The sequence below is a fragment of the Poecilia formosa genome, unplaced genomic scaffold, assembly GCF_000485575.1.
Source record: "Poecilia formosa unplaced genomic scaffold, Poecilia_formosa-5.1.2 Scaffold461, whole genome shotgun sequence".
In the NCBI taxonomy this organism is placed as follows: domain Eukaryota; kingdom Metazoa; phylum Chordata; class Actinopteri; order Cyprinodontiformes; family Poeciliidae; genus Poecilia; species Poecilia formosa.
In genome coordinates, this window is record NW_006800400.1 from 186,706 (window position 1) to 202,541 (window position 15,836).

General features: G+C 36.5%; 1 protein-coding gene across 2 annotated transcripts; it reads right to left on the reverse strand.

Annotated features, from left to right (window-relative positions):
- Window positions 1-1,120: 1,120 nt before the first annotated feature.
- On the reverse strand, window positions 1,121-15,322 carry sgk2a (serum/glucocorticoid regulated kinase 2a). Of its 2 annotated transcripts, XM_007577939.2 has the most exons (14): window positions 15,124-15,322; window positions 10,754-10,805; window positions 10,075-10,136; window positions 8,966-9,023; window positions 7,271-7,354; window positions 5,340-5,471; window positions 4,785-4,897; window positions 4,665-4,701; window positions 4,493-4,579; window positions 4,217-4,312; window positions 3,755-3,910; window positions 3,371-3,460; window positions 2,190-2,354; window positions 1,121-2,106 (listed from the first exon to the last, which is right to left on the reverse strand). In XM_007577939.2, the coding sequence occupies exons 2-13, from the start codon at window positions 10,766-10,768 to the stop codon at window positions 2,199-2,201; spliced, it is 1,086 nt and encodes a 361-aa protein (XP_007578001.1). In that variant the 5' UTR covers window positions 10,769-10,805; window positions 15,124-15,322; the 3' UTR covers window positions 1,121-2,106; window positions 2,190-2,198. The 2 variants fall into 2 exon arrangements, with proteins under 2 accessions (XP_007578001.1, XP_007577999.1); XM_007577937.2 differs by having other exon boundaries at window positions 1,121-2,354; window positions 15,124-15,321.
- Between the last annotated feature and the right edge of the window lie 514 nt (window positions 15,323-15,836).

Consider the following 15,836-nt stretch of genomic DNA (forward strand, 5'->3'; position numbering starts at 1 on the left):
AATTAGTGTTTGTATCTTGCTATAACAAAATGTAATGCTTTTTAGTTATAGGGTTATTAACTGTCCAACATGTCCTCACCTTTATTTGCCAAAATTTGTTTTCACCTACAGTATCTTTTGGAAAGAAAGACCTGGTTTTTATTTATGTATTTATTTATCTATCTAAAATCACTTTTTGCAAAAAAATATATAAATAAATAACTTAAGCCATTATTTCACGAAGGTGACAATATGATCATTTTGTGTAGTATAATTTTACAAGATACTGTTTCCCCTGCCTGCCCATATACACAGCACTTAAGATTTAGTATAAACATATAACGAACCAATACTGGTTATTTTTATGCTTGACCACATGCAAAATGTCTATGTGAATTAAGTATGCAATGCAATGTTATGTAGTGCGACTTTAAAAAAGTAAAGTTATATCAGCTGGCATCCAAATCTAGCTGCCTGCTGGTCCAAAATGCTGTACAGCAAATGAGATGAGACAAACCACTGGTACTGTCATGATATAAACCTTCTTTTTATATTTTCATCTGCAAAAAATATAAACATTTACAATTTTCAAATAGTTTTATTGTTGTATAATCCATCCAAAGTATATAGAAGCTATTACCAGTGGCCAGTGGTCCTTCAACGATAACAAAAATCTACAAAGCTAGTCAGTCACATAGTGGGTACTTTTTATGTTTCTCTTGATTAAAGCGAGCCGTAAATCTTGACTTTATATTGGGTGTATGCTTCAAACTGTGATATTTGTGTACCATTACATCCCCAATTTTAATGTTTAAAGACTTGCTGACTTAGGACTAACAAGAACTTAAGGCCAAAAAAATATTAATGTTCTGGATTCCCTTTAAAATAATATTGGATTTCTTTGATTGTCTTGTCATCAGCACCAACTAAGTGCTGCTGGAAATGTGGCCCACTTGTTTATAATGTTGCCCTCTCTGTTTACAACAATAGCTAAGGAAAAACCAATTTGGCACACAGTTACAGATTTAAATGTCATAGCAACACTTGTGCCTTGTGATTACACAAGGCACAAGAGTAATGAAAGAGATATGTAGTTACTTCACCAAGAGCACATGGATTGACAGAAAAAACTTCTAACATGTGAATTTAAATACATATTTTTATTTTACATGTACAAACAAGACGATTTATTTGACTAGGAATAATACATTAAATCCAAAACCTAGAACCAGTTATCTATCACTTTTATTTATCACTAAAATAGTTATAGGAGAAGCACTTCATATGTGTTTACCCTGATACATCAATTTTAACACATTGCACAATTATTTTTGCAAAGCAGTTACTGTACATTTACACAAATATCTGTGCACACGCTAATGTGTGCACAGAGATTTCTCAGGCGTTAACAATACATAAATATAAAAACCAGCTTTAATATTAATACTACAGTATGGGTGACTGCTACATCAAGTATGTTTTTGTTTGCAGATCAATGTAGACATTCAAGCCCGTTACATAACTGTCTATTTTTGTCCATAAATGTACTTCTGATTATTATAGAAAAGAAGCACATTTACAATTGCTTCATTCACCTCACCAAACTAATTTCTTTTCAATAAAAGTTCACATCTTTGTTTTATAAAGTAACTAGCAAAAAGCCTGGAAACAGACTTCAGAAGACTGGTGCTGTGCATAAGTTTACCTTTGTTCCACTGTACAATTAACCCATTTATCTGTAAATAAAAATCATACAGTTTATAAAAATATAAAAAGTAGATAAAAAAAAGAACCTATTTAGCCCACCAATCACACCAGAAATGAGATTTAAGTTATACAAGCAAGAGTTGAGTTTACTGTGTTCTTTTGATTTTCTTATATGATTATTTCTTATTTTTTGTCTGTGTCCATTCAGTTTCTGGACATACTTAAGGAAATGCAATGCTTCACTTTTTAGCATAACATCTAAATAAAAATAAAATAAAATAAATCATTATGGTGGTGTACATCCAGCCGCTCCTTCATATGAAATGAAGAAGGGAATATTTGTTATCCGGATACTCTGAACATCTTCATTTCCTGCATGCTCCTCCTCTGAGCTTTGCCAGCTGGGATTCTGTTACATCTCTGAGATGAAAACACAGAACAGCGATCGTCCCCTTTGTTTGACAGAACGTATCATTTTCACTGGTTTTTCTGACGGTTTGAACCTTTTGGTCTCACAGGAAACTGTCCTCTGTGCCGACGAAGGAGAACCCGTTGAAAGCGTTGTTGGCGCTGGTGCTGGCGTTAAACTCCGGGGTCCGACTCACCGAGCTGGGAACCATTTCCCTGGTGAACTCCGGATCAATGTGTTGGGTGTCGGCCGGGCCTCTCTGGAAGACAGTTTGATTGTATCTGATTATTATTTGCCAGAGGTGGGATCAAGTCACTGTTTTGCAAGTCTCAAAACAGGATTTAAAAATAACGGGGGGAAAAAAAGGAGAGACAAAAAACGGCTGTAGTGTAAAGTGCTGTAGTGTAAAGTGCATTGAATGGTCAAATTGCTATCGGAGTTTATTTATTCTTGAGATTCACACAGCTGAAGCTTGACTCAGACTTGTCCTCAAGTCCGAGTCAAGTCTCAAGTGAAGACGGTCAAGTCAAGTCTCAAGTCGGGCAAAAGTTGAGTCAAGTCTCAAATCGGGAATTTCAAGTCATTTCGAGTCGGTTTTTTTCTTCTTTTTTTTCTTTTTTTTTTTTTTGCAGTCCAAGTGGGGTTAAATCTACAGCTAATTTCACATCTCAGTATTGATAAAAACACGTTGCGTGAATCAAGCTTACCAGAATCACTAACCAAGACACAAAATAATGTGCTGCATTACCATCCAGAAACCACTGGTGTGAAAGTCAAAGTCAAGTCCGAGTCTTTGAGCATTTTTTCAAGTCAAGTCTCAAGTCTTGATTTTAATGACTCGAGTTTGACTCGAGTCCAAGTCATGTGACTCGAGTCCCCACCTCTGTTATTTGCTTGATTTCCTTCTGTTTTCATTTCATTACAGCAGACACAACCAAAGGCACTTTTTGGTTGAAGAAACAAATGTCAAAACAAGCCAGGCCCTTTGCAAATACACAGTAAAATCTGTTATAAATTTAAAGAATCGCTCAATTAATACTTGTCTGACAACACAATGTTGGTGAAGCATTTCTAAGAGCAACATATCATGTTCTAATCAAAAACTGATTTTAAAAAACTGTCTTTGATTTGTCTGGGAAGGGTTTCAAAGCCTTTTAGGGCCAACCATCAACAGATGGATAAACATGATGGAACAGTGGTGAACCTTCCCAAGTCAGCCTACTAAAATTACTCCAGGAACACATCAACAATAGCAGTTTTACAGAACTAACTTACCACGTTGGGGTTGTAAGGAGGAGTGATCCTCTTGTGATAAAGGTCGTCCCAGTTGATTGGAGCAAAGAAGGGATGGTTCTTTATTTCCAGCTGCAAAAAAAAAACAAAACAAATGACAACAATGAAAAGATTAGAGGAAAAGTTATTTATTCACATTTTTTTTACATATATCTTTTATTGGAACTAATTGACTTGACAAAGTTTATCAGATACTCCATTAGAAGTATTTTTAAGATTTTTTATTTTTTTTCCAGAAGGAGCTGCTCCAGCTATGTCAGCTCTACTTCTGCTGGTCCTCAATTGACAAAATATTGAACTTAACTCCTTTTACAAAATCAAGACATATTTATTGTCTGCAGATTTTTAGGACAAACACACACTTACAAAGTCAGCAATCGCTCCGAGTCGTCTGTGCGGGTCTTTCTGCAGAAGGCCGACCAGCAGAGAGCAGACGACCTCTGACTTCCCCGGAGGGAGCGGCAGGGTCTTGTGGAGAATCCCGTCGTACATTTCGCCAACATCCCGGCTGTAGAAAGGAGGCTAGAATGGAGTGAGAGCTTTGATTAATATAATATAAAATACTGAGGAAACAGAAGCTAAAGACAAATGAGCCACAGTAACATAAACCTTTTCTTTTGCATTAATCACAGAAGCAATCTGAATTATGAAGGATGCTTGAATAAATGAAAAGTGAGTGTTACCACAAAGGATACAATTCAAACTTTATTTTTCTGTAAATCATCTAGCAGATGTTCAAAACACAAGAATTTGACACTATGATCAAATAGATTAAAATAAGTAATAAATGTTTTGGATTACAGATCAGCCACTCATAAACACACATACCAGGCTATAGATCATCTCATAGAGAACGGCTCCCAAACACCACCAGTCTACTGTCCTGTCGTATGGCTCCTTACGCAGAATCTCCGGTGCCAAGTACTTCAGAGGAAGAGAAGAAATTCATGAACAAGTAGAGGTAATCATAAAAGGAAGGGAAAAAATTGTGCTGCTTCTGACATTACACAAGTTTCAGTAAGAAAAAAGGAGTATGTTAACTTCTTTGGTACATTAGTCCTCTGATGTGAAATTATTATAGCTTTTCATGTTCTTGCCACTCACCTCTGGGGTGCCACAGAAAGTGGAGGTGGTTGCTTCTGGCTCTACGCCTTCTTTGCACAGCCCGAAGTCTGTCAGCACCACATGACCCTGCAGACACCAGACACATGCAATCCCAAACTACACTGAATACAACGGCCAAATGAAATGAGCGAGGATCCGTTAGTGGCTTTACCTGAGAGTCTAAAAGGATATTCTCTGGTTTTAAATCTCTGTCAAACGCAAGAGCAAAAGCCATGGTTATCGGTCAGTTGCATTCCAAGTTGACTAAGCTAACACGTCCAGCATCTCTGACCTGTAGACGATGTTAAGAGAGTGGAGGTAGCCGACAGCGCTCGCCACTTCGGCAGCGTAGAACCGCGCCCTCGGTTCAGAGAAACACCTCTCCCTCTGGAGGTGGAAGAAGAGCTGCAGAGGAAGATTAAATGTTTATGATGTAGTAAAAGAAAAAAAAAAAGTTGTACATGGAGCAGGAAGTGGAGCGGGATTACAAATGTGACGAGGAAACGGAGAGGAAGGGTCGAGAAATTTGGGAGGAACAGAGAGAGACGTCTTTAAACAAAAATGGTGCAACAGTTATGTGACTGTAACATTTCAAACATAAGTAAAGATTTTGTTCAAAATGCCATTTAAATATAATAACTGAACATAAAATAAAAACAATGAGCAAAAGAAAGAAAATGGCTGGGGTGATACTGAGTGGCAATATGAAATTTTCATAAAAGCAGAATGTTGATGGTTTAATTTTAAAATATATATATATAGATTAATGTTTAGGACCTTCCTAAATCAGTCTCTACCTGAGTTCATCTAAGTTCAGTTTTGTTGTATTTGGCCGTCAAACATGTACCTCTCCTCCGTTCACATAGTCAAGCACAAAGTAGAGTTTCTCTGCGGTCTGAAAGGAGTAGTGGAGCCGGACCAGAAACGGGTGTTTCAGGCTCTTCAGCAGCACGTTCCTCTCTGCCATGATGTTCTTTTGCTAGAAGAGAAAGAACAAAATGACTGACATCTTCTGTCGCAGTGAAAGAACTTCAGTATATCCATGAAAGTCAGACGTTACTTTCACAAAATACACAACAGTAGCACAACAGAGAGAGATAAAATCAGCTTTTCCCTGGATGACAGCGCGGATGTTTCCAAATGCGACCTGCATCTCACGAAGCCGTTGACCCTTCGCGTTCTGTATTTACGACGCGGTTCAGGGCTCGGCCTCACCGGGTAGCAAAATGCAAAGTCACCCATCTTTTTATCCCCGTTTCCTGCTTATCACCGTGCTGTATACTGTAACTGACATGTTCGAGAACGCAGCAAACGGCGTCATCTAAAGAATGTTTAGGTCAGTCTCTGTCCTGGACAGACTCATTAACCAATGAACAATTAATGGTCATGAACTCCTCGTTTTTCTTCTGCTCTTGTAGTTTTGTCTTTGTCAGTGGCGGATGTCAGTCGCTCATGCTGAGCTGGATTCTTCTGGAAGTCGCTTTCCGTTAAGAGGAGGTGTTTCCTCTCCACTGTTGCCACATGCTTACTGATGAAAGCGGATTACTTGAAAGTCAGTGACTCGACTCAATCAGATGAGCTTTAAAAGGATTACTTTCAGCATTATTGTGACTGAATGTGATTACGTTGTTTTATTAATTTGGCATGACCTGAACTGTATTTGGTTATTTGAATCTAAACAAATGATTGTATTAGTAGCATGTAAACAATTAGATGTAAATTAAATCATTTTTTCTTGATATTTTTATATTTTTTGTAGATCTATGAGTGATTTATTATTTAATAATAATATTTGTTTAATTTACAGCAACAATTGTTCATATCTTCAATTATTAATGATGTAATTTGACATTGGTAATACATAATGATGCATTCGTTAGAGTTTTCAGAAAAGTTAAGTTTATTTTTGTTTTAAAATGAAAAAAAGGAGAATCATAAAACCATTTTGTAGTGGCATAAACTCCACCAGCTATTAATGGCAAAATTATGTTTTCCTCAGTATAAAAAAAGAGAGTTTGCTGTGTGTTAACTCGTGTTTTATGTCATTTATGACAAGGTGTAAGCTTTAAAGGAAACACTTTGTAATGTGGATGATTACATTTTCTTTATTTGATTTAAATAAAGTTATTACATGTAATTATAAGCAAAGAGAGACGTCTCCAAAAATGGCCTTTTGAAGATAAATGTTACCAGAGATCTCAGAAAATGAGTTTAAGCCCTGAGACAAGCATAACAACAAACTATCACCAGAAAGACGACGTATCATTTTAACTGGAGCCCAGCTGAGCTCTCGGAGTGACACGAGGATCTGGTTCTCTTTACTCGGATATTTTCACCGTGTTGTTCGACAAACACTGAAGTGTCCTGGTTTATTTTCTGTGGGCTGTAAAATGTGTCCTTTGTACGGAACAAGCTGCAGATTAGATTAGATACAGATCAGATCTTGCCGGGTCAGAACTCTGTTTACTAATAACTCTCAGAGATACTCATCCACCCACAGACAGAGATTCACATCTATGTTTGGTTTCCAATAGTCCTCAGCATTATTTACTATTTAAATGTAGTTTGTCTGCAATGATAGCAAAAAATATCTGATTTAATTGTAGCTTGAAGCTGTATAGTGGGATATATTTATTTGAAAAGTGTATGACAACTTGATGCTTGACTTATATAAAGACGCTGTTCCTTTGGGTGTATTTAACGGTTGATTCGTCAGGACCAAGCTCAGTTTTAATAGCCAAACATACCAAGAGAAACAGATTCAAGTGGCTAAATTACCTCTTTTTTCTTGAGGATGATCTTCTTCTGCAGAACTTTGACTGCGTAGAACTTGTTGTCGGCTTTCAGCTTTGCAAGCAGGACCTGCATGATGGTTGGCTTATTAGTGGTTTGTTTAGTAAATACTTTGCAGCAGCATCTCAGCACAATTGTGTCAGGATATTTCATCAAAAGTGTGCACCCAGCACAGACAGCTGAACTCCGGGAACGCACAATGCGGAGAAATGTCGGGAGGATTGATGCAAAGGAAGAAAAAAAAAGTCACTTATCTTATTTTTGTGTGATAAAAGAAATAGAAAATTATAAACTGGTTGAAATATTAAATGACTAAATAAAAATGGGATAAAATAAAACAAAAGCAAAAAAAAAAGTAAAATCAAATCCTATTAAAAATAAGAATAAAAACATTTTGTTTTGAAGTGATGAAGCAATAAAAATGAGTTTCAGAGTTGGATGTTTTTTGTCTGCTCCTTGCAATACGATCTTCTTAACCAGTGACTTCAAAGTGTGTGAAGTTGAAACATCTGAGCGGAAACAATCTATTTATCTATCTATTTATAATCTATTTATGATGTTTACCTGAAACTAAGCAAGGGTCCAGACAGAGTGGATGGAAAAAATGCTTTGACAGCCACAGATTGAGTAAAACGTGTTTTAAAGAGTCTAGTAAGTTAATAAAATAATACTTTTTTTTATTATTTAGTTTAAAAAATGTTGGTTTAATGTTAAATCATAACAACTTTGGTGTAGAAATAAATTTAGAAATCTTTCACCTACAAAGCAAAGCGATTAAACCTCGTTAAAAAACAAAATTTGACAAAATGATTTACGTAAAAAAAAAAAAAAAACTGGGGGTGTGAAATGAGCATCGGAGAACCCCAAACATGAGAAAAGATAATATAGGATGAACAGTTCACTGTTTGAAGGACAAGATGGGTCAAAATATGTTAATTTAGAAACTAGTTTCATCAGTGCCTTCTTAAAATTGTCAACTCTAAGATTCTCTGAGATTTAAACCCAGCTGGGATTTTCAGCTAAGAAGAAATGGACCCAAAGTGGAAGCTTACTGGACCAGTAAACTTCCACCATGGACCAAAGGATGATCATGGTATTTACTAGCTGTAAGAAACTTTCCATTAGCAGATGATGCAACTGCTAAAGACATAAAAAATAAGTTCCGATTGAGTGACTAATATTCCAGGTGTTTTGCACCAATCATTTTATAATCAAAACCTAATGAAGTACCATTTGGCAAAAGAATTGATAAGGAAAAAAAACATGGAAACTCCATGTTCAAATCTCCAACTATTGAAAAGGTAAATTTCAGTAACAAATTTCAGATCGGTGTATTTCAGCTAGTTAAAAAGTGAGGAGGCAGGAAGCAGACTTTAAGTTCGACGGCTCAAACACTCTGACTATGGCTTGGAGGTCAGGAGTCGGACACAATCTTGCAAAATTAATTTCTCTCTCTCTGTTTCTTTTATATAAACAGATCAGGGTAAAATCTGTGCTCCCTAATGGCTCATAAAACTATAAAATATATTCATTTATCAGAACAATCAATAATACCTGCAGCATGGCTTGTATTACGACCAAGAAGACAAACCTGAAGGTTTGTGAAGAACAAAAAAAATACCCCCAAAAAACAATAGATCAGTTTAATAGTGCAGACATAAATAAGTGTTTTAGAGTTACCTTCCCAAAGGTTCCTTTACCAATGACAGCCAGAAAGTCAAAGTCAGTCGGTCTGGCACTAAAACAACAGGAAGGTCAACTATTAAAGGATCTGCATTGCTTTGCACACCAGATTACACAACAGGCTCATAATATGACTACTTAACAAAAAAAAACACACAAGTAAAAATAAAAATAAAAAAAACTCGGTGTCAGACAGTGGTAACCGTCATTCAAAATGATCCAGTGTGAATCATTTATGAGGAACAAAAGCGTGTGAACTTCTGGAAGCAAATCTGAAGAGAAAAACTTATTTATTTTTTACAATATGGGATAAGTTCAGTAACCGCAGTAGAGAGGTCATCGAAGAACGGCAATCTGATCTTTAAAGTACACATTTATGACTCCTTCAAACATAATTGCATAATAAAAAAAAAAAAAGCTCTGATAATATCAGAATAAAAAAAATATGAGTCAATCTGCAGGCGGCTGCCAAAAGTTACCACACCATGTTTTGTCAAGAGTTTCCATAGTGAGACTGAATGCGAGGAGAGGCCAGAAAACAAACGGACAAGCTAAGTAAAGATTCCTGAGGTCATGCAGGGTCATATGAATGCAACCAGAGGCTAGTCTCACATTGTTAAATGTTAATCTTGAGAAATAAATACCCACTGCACTGCCTCTCCTCCACAGTTTGTTAAAGATTATACTAAGAAGTCAAAAGGTTGCTGGAAAAACAATATCTTGACTTATGAGGTGGAAGCAGAACTGTTTTGGTAACATTTGACAAACTTTATCTGTAAAACCTAACTGGGTTTGTTTGCTGCGTTCTTCTCCTAAAGGTTTGAATTTATTGGGTGGGAAGTTAGTACATTAATCATGAAATGAGACTCTTGCAGAATGATGTATTATTGTCAGAGTTATTCTTTCAAAGAGAGGATCAGGTGAGACACTCAAAACAAAGTTTCACACACTTTTGCTGCCTGTAGATAAGTAATATTGGATCACTTTCACCGAGATCACTTCAGATCAGTTTGTTTTAGCTAATCTAGTATTACAATTTCTATGGGTTAATTTGCCAATTCAAAAAAAAGGGAAACAGATGGTTTAATAAAAGCAGAGTTACTGACTGAGGGTTTGCTGAAGGTCCCAAATTGACATCATCAAGAGGAGAGGAGGGGGTCGACCGCAGCTGGAAACATATAGAGAAAAATACACATGATGCTTAAAATGATCAAAGCAAGCCAACAGATTATAAATTTAAAAAGAAAAAAAAAAAACATTTTTAGTCTCGTTTAAGGAATCTACATTACAATGTTAACTGTGCGCTTCACAGAAGAGCAAATAATTTTAACCGCAACACGTAAAGTGTCCATTTCAGATGATCTTAGGAAAGTTTTACATTCACTTTCAAAGCTTTATTTGATAAGAATAAGAGGAAGAAGAATATTTTTGTTCCACTTGTTCCACCTGCCACTGTGCGACAGACTTGTTTGACCATCTGCGTTCAAAACTTTTCACTCAAATCTTCTCCATCATCAGAGACGTGTCTCAATCACTGCTTTTGTTTCTTTCAACTAAACATTTTCCAACAGTAAGCCGCAAGCTAAATAATTAACAACACAGTCAAAAGATAATCCAGACCTTAAAAATGTGCGTCCTAAAATAGTTTGGTCACAAGACATCTTGTTGGACAAAGCGGTTATTCTGAATGTTGATGTCTAAACCAACCTGCAGACGTACTTCCAGTGTCACATGCTCAAACAGCCTGCTGGTTAAAGCAGAAATAACAGCATTTGGTTAACTCACGTTGCAGTGTGCCATGGCTGATGTGTTCTCAATCCACCTGGAGAATCCAAACCTGTTGGAGGACAGGGCGGGTTCAGTCAACAGCTCAAGACCCAAACATGCCTTCCACCGTTTCTCCCTTCATAAACATCCTTTCCTCCACTTCAGCTCTGACTTTGATGAACCTTGCCTTTTTTTTTTTTCCTCAGCTGTCTGAGTGTGTTTTGTGCGGATGACCAGCTGCTGACTCCTGTGAGACAGCCTAAGGATCCAGATGAGCTGGAAGTTCTTGTGTCCCAGGGATGACATGGTGGAAAAACAGGAAGACAATGAGGGACATAGTCTGTGTGATGGGAAAGTGTGTTCATTATTTTGTTGTTGTTGTTGCTGTGAGGACATCAGGGTTTACGCTGCAATACTGATTTTCCATTCTGAGCACATAATGTTGAAGATTATATCTTAACAATAATGCTATTTTAGCAATAATAAAATGAGGCAAGGCTTTTTCTGCTATTTCTTTTTCTTTTGAGTGTTTTTATCAGATTGGATAATCAAAGTTTAAATCATAGCGTCCTATTCTTGAGTATTTGCCATAAGTTTGTTTCCATTGGTCACCTCGTATTAACAATAACCTATAGCTCAAATGTCAGATTCCATATTGTGAAGGAAGTCTCTGATGAATCTCTCCCTGTGATGACAAACACTGACATCTTGGAGGATAGAGGTCAGTGCCAAACAGTGGAGATATGGGATATCAAGCTGCTGGAAAAAAAAATCCCTCACTTACAAAAGAGAAAAATTTAGGTGTTTACAAAATATGTCAGGATATTATGTAATATCTTAGAAATCATTCTGTTTTGAGCTAAGAGCTTTTTAAAACTTCATCTCATATGGGAAGGGATGGACATGTTTGTCTAGAAAAGACAACGCTTGTAGATTGATAAATAAACTAAACTGAAATTAATTAATTTACACTTTTGGTTCATTCTATGTATGAAAATCGACATAGCAGTAAATAAATACCATAGACAACATTATTTGATAACCAGTATGCTCTATTATTTTAGTAGATTTAAGAATCATTTTTGCTTTTCCCTTTTAACTAAAGGCAGCCAGAAAATATTCTATATTTTTGTGTTGTGCATGTAAACAACATGTTACTGTAGTAACATGCCTAACTGGTCAACTGATTGGTGCATCGATCATTATTAGAAGAGTAGTGGTGACGTTTTATCAGCTTTGCATTCTGGGAATTGGAGTTGGACAAGCACTGTTAAAAAATATTAAAAATTCAATTTCAACACCTTTACTAGAAAAACTAATAATTTAAAACAGAATATGTTACTATATAAAGCTACAAAAATGTGTTTATACATATATTAGAGGTGTGCCGATCGATCGGCCACCGATCATAATCGGCCGATTTCCATGAAAAAGTGTATGATCGGTGATCGCCGATCGCGGACTCTTTGTTGCTAATAACACAAACCGATCACCTTCTTCTCATTTCTCAGCCTGCCTGTGCAGCTGGTCTCCTCTTTCCTTCACACTGCGCAAAGGCGCAGCAACAAATCCTAGGCGATGTGGAACTATAACGCACTGAGTGAATGGGGAAGTTTGCGTGTTGCAGCGGAAACTTGAAGCACGTCGAAATGCATCAACACGACTAATCTAATATGGCATAAAAACAATGCCATACTTGACGGAGTTTGGCTACATCGAGGCTCACTGCAGTAAAAAAAAGACATATGGAGCGACCACATATGTGCCATATGTGCGCTGCTTTACCATAAAGCTACACAGCTACAAACACTCACCCGGATTAGCATGACGGTCAGAAAGCTAAACAAATAACCCGCAAAATTATTTAAGTCATCGAGCTGCGATGTAAGACGCTGGTTCTGCTCTCCTGTTGAACCGCTGCTACGCTACAGGTAGTAATATTTGACAGACGGAGCTTCGCTTCTGCTCCACCTGGTAGTGACTCTCACACCAAACCTCTGCTTAAAGCTGCAGCATCTAACTTAAAACATACATTTTACATACGTATTAAAACTTTCGCTGTCCTAACATGAAAAAATAATCGATCTCCTCCATGTTCTGCATAATTCCTCCGCTCAGTCAGAAACAGCCAATCAGAGCTAGCAGTAATCAGCTAGCCGCCATGCTATCAGGAAGTTTTCATTCAGTAACTCTGGATTGTTTATTGTACCTGTATTTTCCTTTGAATGTTAAGATTTTACTTGAATTTTTTGGCAATGTTGAGAGGTTTTATTTGGACTCTTTGCATTATTTAGCCTCTTTAGAGACTTCATATGTTTTCAGTCTGTTAAAGATAGTACTACCGATAGCAATACAATTTGCACAATGCCTGTTTTGTTTTTTTCTTGGAAAAAGTTATTAAAAACAAGTTTTTGTCTAAATTAAGGTGAATTCATGTTTCCTTTTTCCACATAATGTAACCAGTAGTGCTTATGATTAAAAAAAATAATAATTATGTTATCGGTATCGGTGATCGGCCCTCATGGGTAATCGGAATCGGAATCGGCAGGAAAAAACCTGATCGGCACATCTCTAATATATATCAGTCAGGTGTTGATAACATTTTCCTAACCTGACCTGCTTTCATATTTCCAAACATAACAATGTGCCCAAATGGAACAAATAGCTGAAAAAGTCTACAATTCCCTCCCACATGATCATGCAAACTAATTTATGAATATGAGGCTTCTTCTTATTTCAGTTTTTTTTCTCTCTCCAGGACAGGAAACAGGACTCTGTTCATGACAGAGTCCTCCCTGGGCCTCGAGGGAGATCCTACAACACAGCTGGCGTTATAAAGACTAAACTGTTTCTTCATTTTTAACAAAGGCATGTGGAAACATGGCATGTTTATTATTTGGATTAATGGAGAAAAACTATCCATTGCAGAAAAACTATTCATTGCAGTAATTGGAGTAATTGCCCGGAACTCCTGTGAAAAATCACCTAACATTTCCAGACTGGCAACTGTTAATGACCTTCTTTCTCGTTTGTTTGTTTAAGGCTGTTAGCGTTGGCGAGGTTCTACTGAAGAAATTTCTTGATTTTACATAATGGGCAAAAGTCAAGCTGGAGTGAAACTAAACAAAGTTTCCCAAAAAGAAAATTAATTTCTAGCTTAACAAGTGAGGGATTGACTTTTTCTCATAAGGTTGGCTGGTTGGTTTGGATGGTTTTCATTTTAACAAATGAAATTCTCTGAAATGTTCTTTTTCTCTATTTACTCAGCCTGATACCAAAATGTCTTTTATAACCTTTAGCATTTCAGTCTGACAAAAAGCCTAAAACAAAAGCAATATTTAAGGAGGTATATTTTCCAGCACTATAAATATCTATTCACCGATGCCTTTAGCTGCTGCTGAAGCAAAAATAATGAAGGTGGCGCAGGCGAGTGAAGCAAAGTCAAATCTGTTTGGCTCCGTTTCAGGGGCCCCTGGATGGAGGCACTGCAAACACCTCCAGCTACATGGCAACACGGTACACGGTGTTCTGACAAGCCGATAATAATGTAAATAAGGAAAGCTCAGCTTGACCCAACGAGAAGGGTGTTGCTGTTGATAATATAATTTGTTTATGTGTTATTAGGAACTCATCTGGACATGTGACGGCCATATCAAGCAGCAGGATATTCTTAGGGAGTTAACAATTAACTTTGGTGTGGACCTTTGCAACGTTGCAGGTTTTGTATGCGGATAAAAAAAAACTTTACTACGCACTAAAATAATAAGAAACATGCGCAAAATATGTCCCGTTGCATTTTGTGGGCAACTTGCACAAAATGCAAATTATGCATATCGAGCATAAGTGAATTGAGCAGTTAAACAACAGCATATTATGATATTAAAATAGTGAGACTGGCTGCGATAGGAGTTCTTTAATCTTTCAAAGATAAGCTTCACTTGGTCAAAACAACTAGCTAATCTGTAATAATAATAATAACAATGGGGAATCTCGTTGAAATAAGGAATCAATATCAAGATCAAACTTTGTCGTAAAACATGTAAGTAAAATATGAACCTGCGATTTTATTGCAACATCAGCTTCAAAACTGTTCATCAGAATTGTAATAAAAATATAATTGAAGGTGTGATAAGCCTATCTCAGATGCATAAAGAGGAGCATGTGTAACAGCTTAAGTTCTGTTAAACATTACTAACAAAAAATATATTATTATTATTATTTTTAAAACTTCTAGGTAAAAACACAGATAATTAAAAACCATAATGTAAAATCTAAAAAAGGGTTTATCGTGCAGTCCCCAAAACAAAACGAACAAAAACAAATCGTATTAGTCTTACAGAACAGAATAGACTACATCTATTATACGGTGTAACTTTAAGTTTGCCTACCTGCGGTGCAGCGGAGCAGATGAGTGTGTTGGCCCGCTGCTCTTTAGCTCAGGAGTCCGGGGAGACTGAAAGCACGACTCGGCCTGAGGCTCATCTGAGCGTGTCTGTTTTGTTTTTTTAAAACATAAGGGAAGGTCAGCAGGTCGAGTCCGACGCAGTGAATCATTGATGAAAAGTTACAGAGTTTAGAAAGGGGCGAGGCGAAGTCTTCAGAGAAAACAGATCAACGCTTCCTAAGGCTGCGGATGGATTTCAAAATAAGAGGTCCGCAGCGCCATAGCCTGATTGTCAACAACAAAATATAAACAAATATGTTTGTTTTTTTGGGAAAAGAAATCAAATTACATGAAATCAAAACAATTAAAAGCACTCTGTCAACGTTTTGTTATCAAAAAAATATTTATGTAGCTATTTAACTGTTTTTAAAATGACCCAAATCTACGCATTAAGTAGTTTTGAAATAATAAAATTAAATCTAATTAAAATGTCCAAAACACAATTTAGGTCCTGGCGAAAACTGCATTAATTCCAGCAAAGTACATCTGTGACATATTCTTTTAGACTGAGCTATTTTTAAGGAATGTCATTATTAAAATAATAAGGTTGCAACTTGAGACGGCACCTATAATGTAGATTCCAGATTTTCTTTAGTATTCTTAGTATATTTAAATTTCTGACTTTGAAAGAAATAATAAAAATATTTATAAATTACA

Coding starts and splice junctions, on each gene's coding strand:
- sgk2a (XM_007577939.2), bottom strand. Junction 3,461..3,754: donor TCGGAGCGATTGCTGACTTT/GTAAGTGTGTGT, acceptor TTTTTTTTGCAG/CTGGAAATAAAGAACCATCC. Junction 2,355..3,370: donor CTCCTTACAACCCCAACGTG/GTAAGTTAGTTC, acceptor ACTGTCTTCCAG/AGAGGCCCGGCCGACACCCA.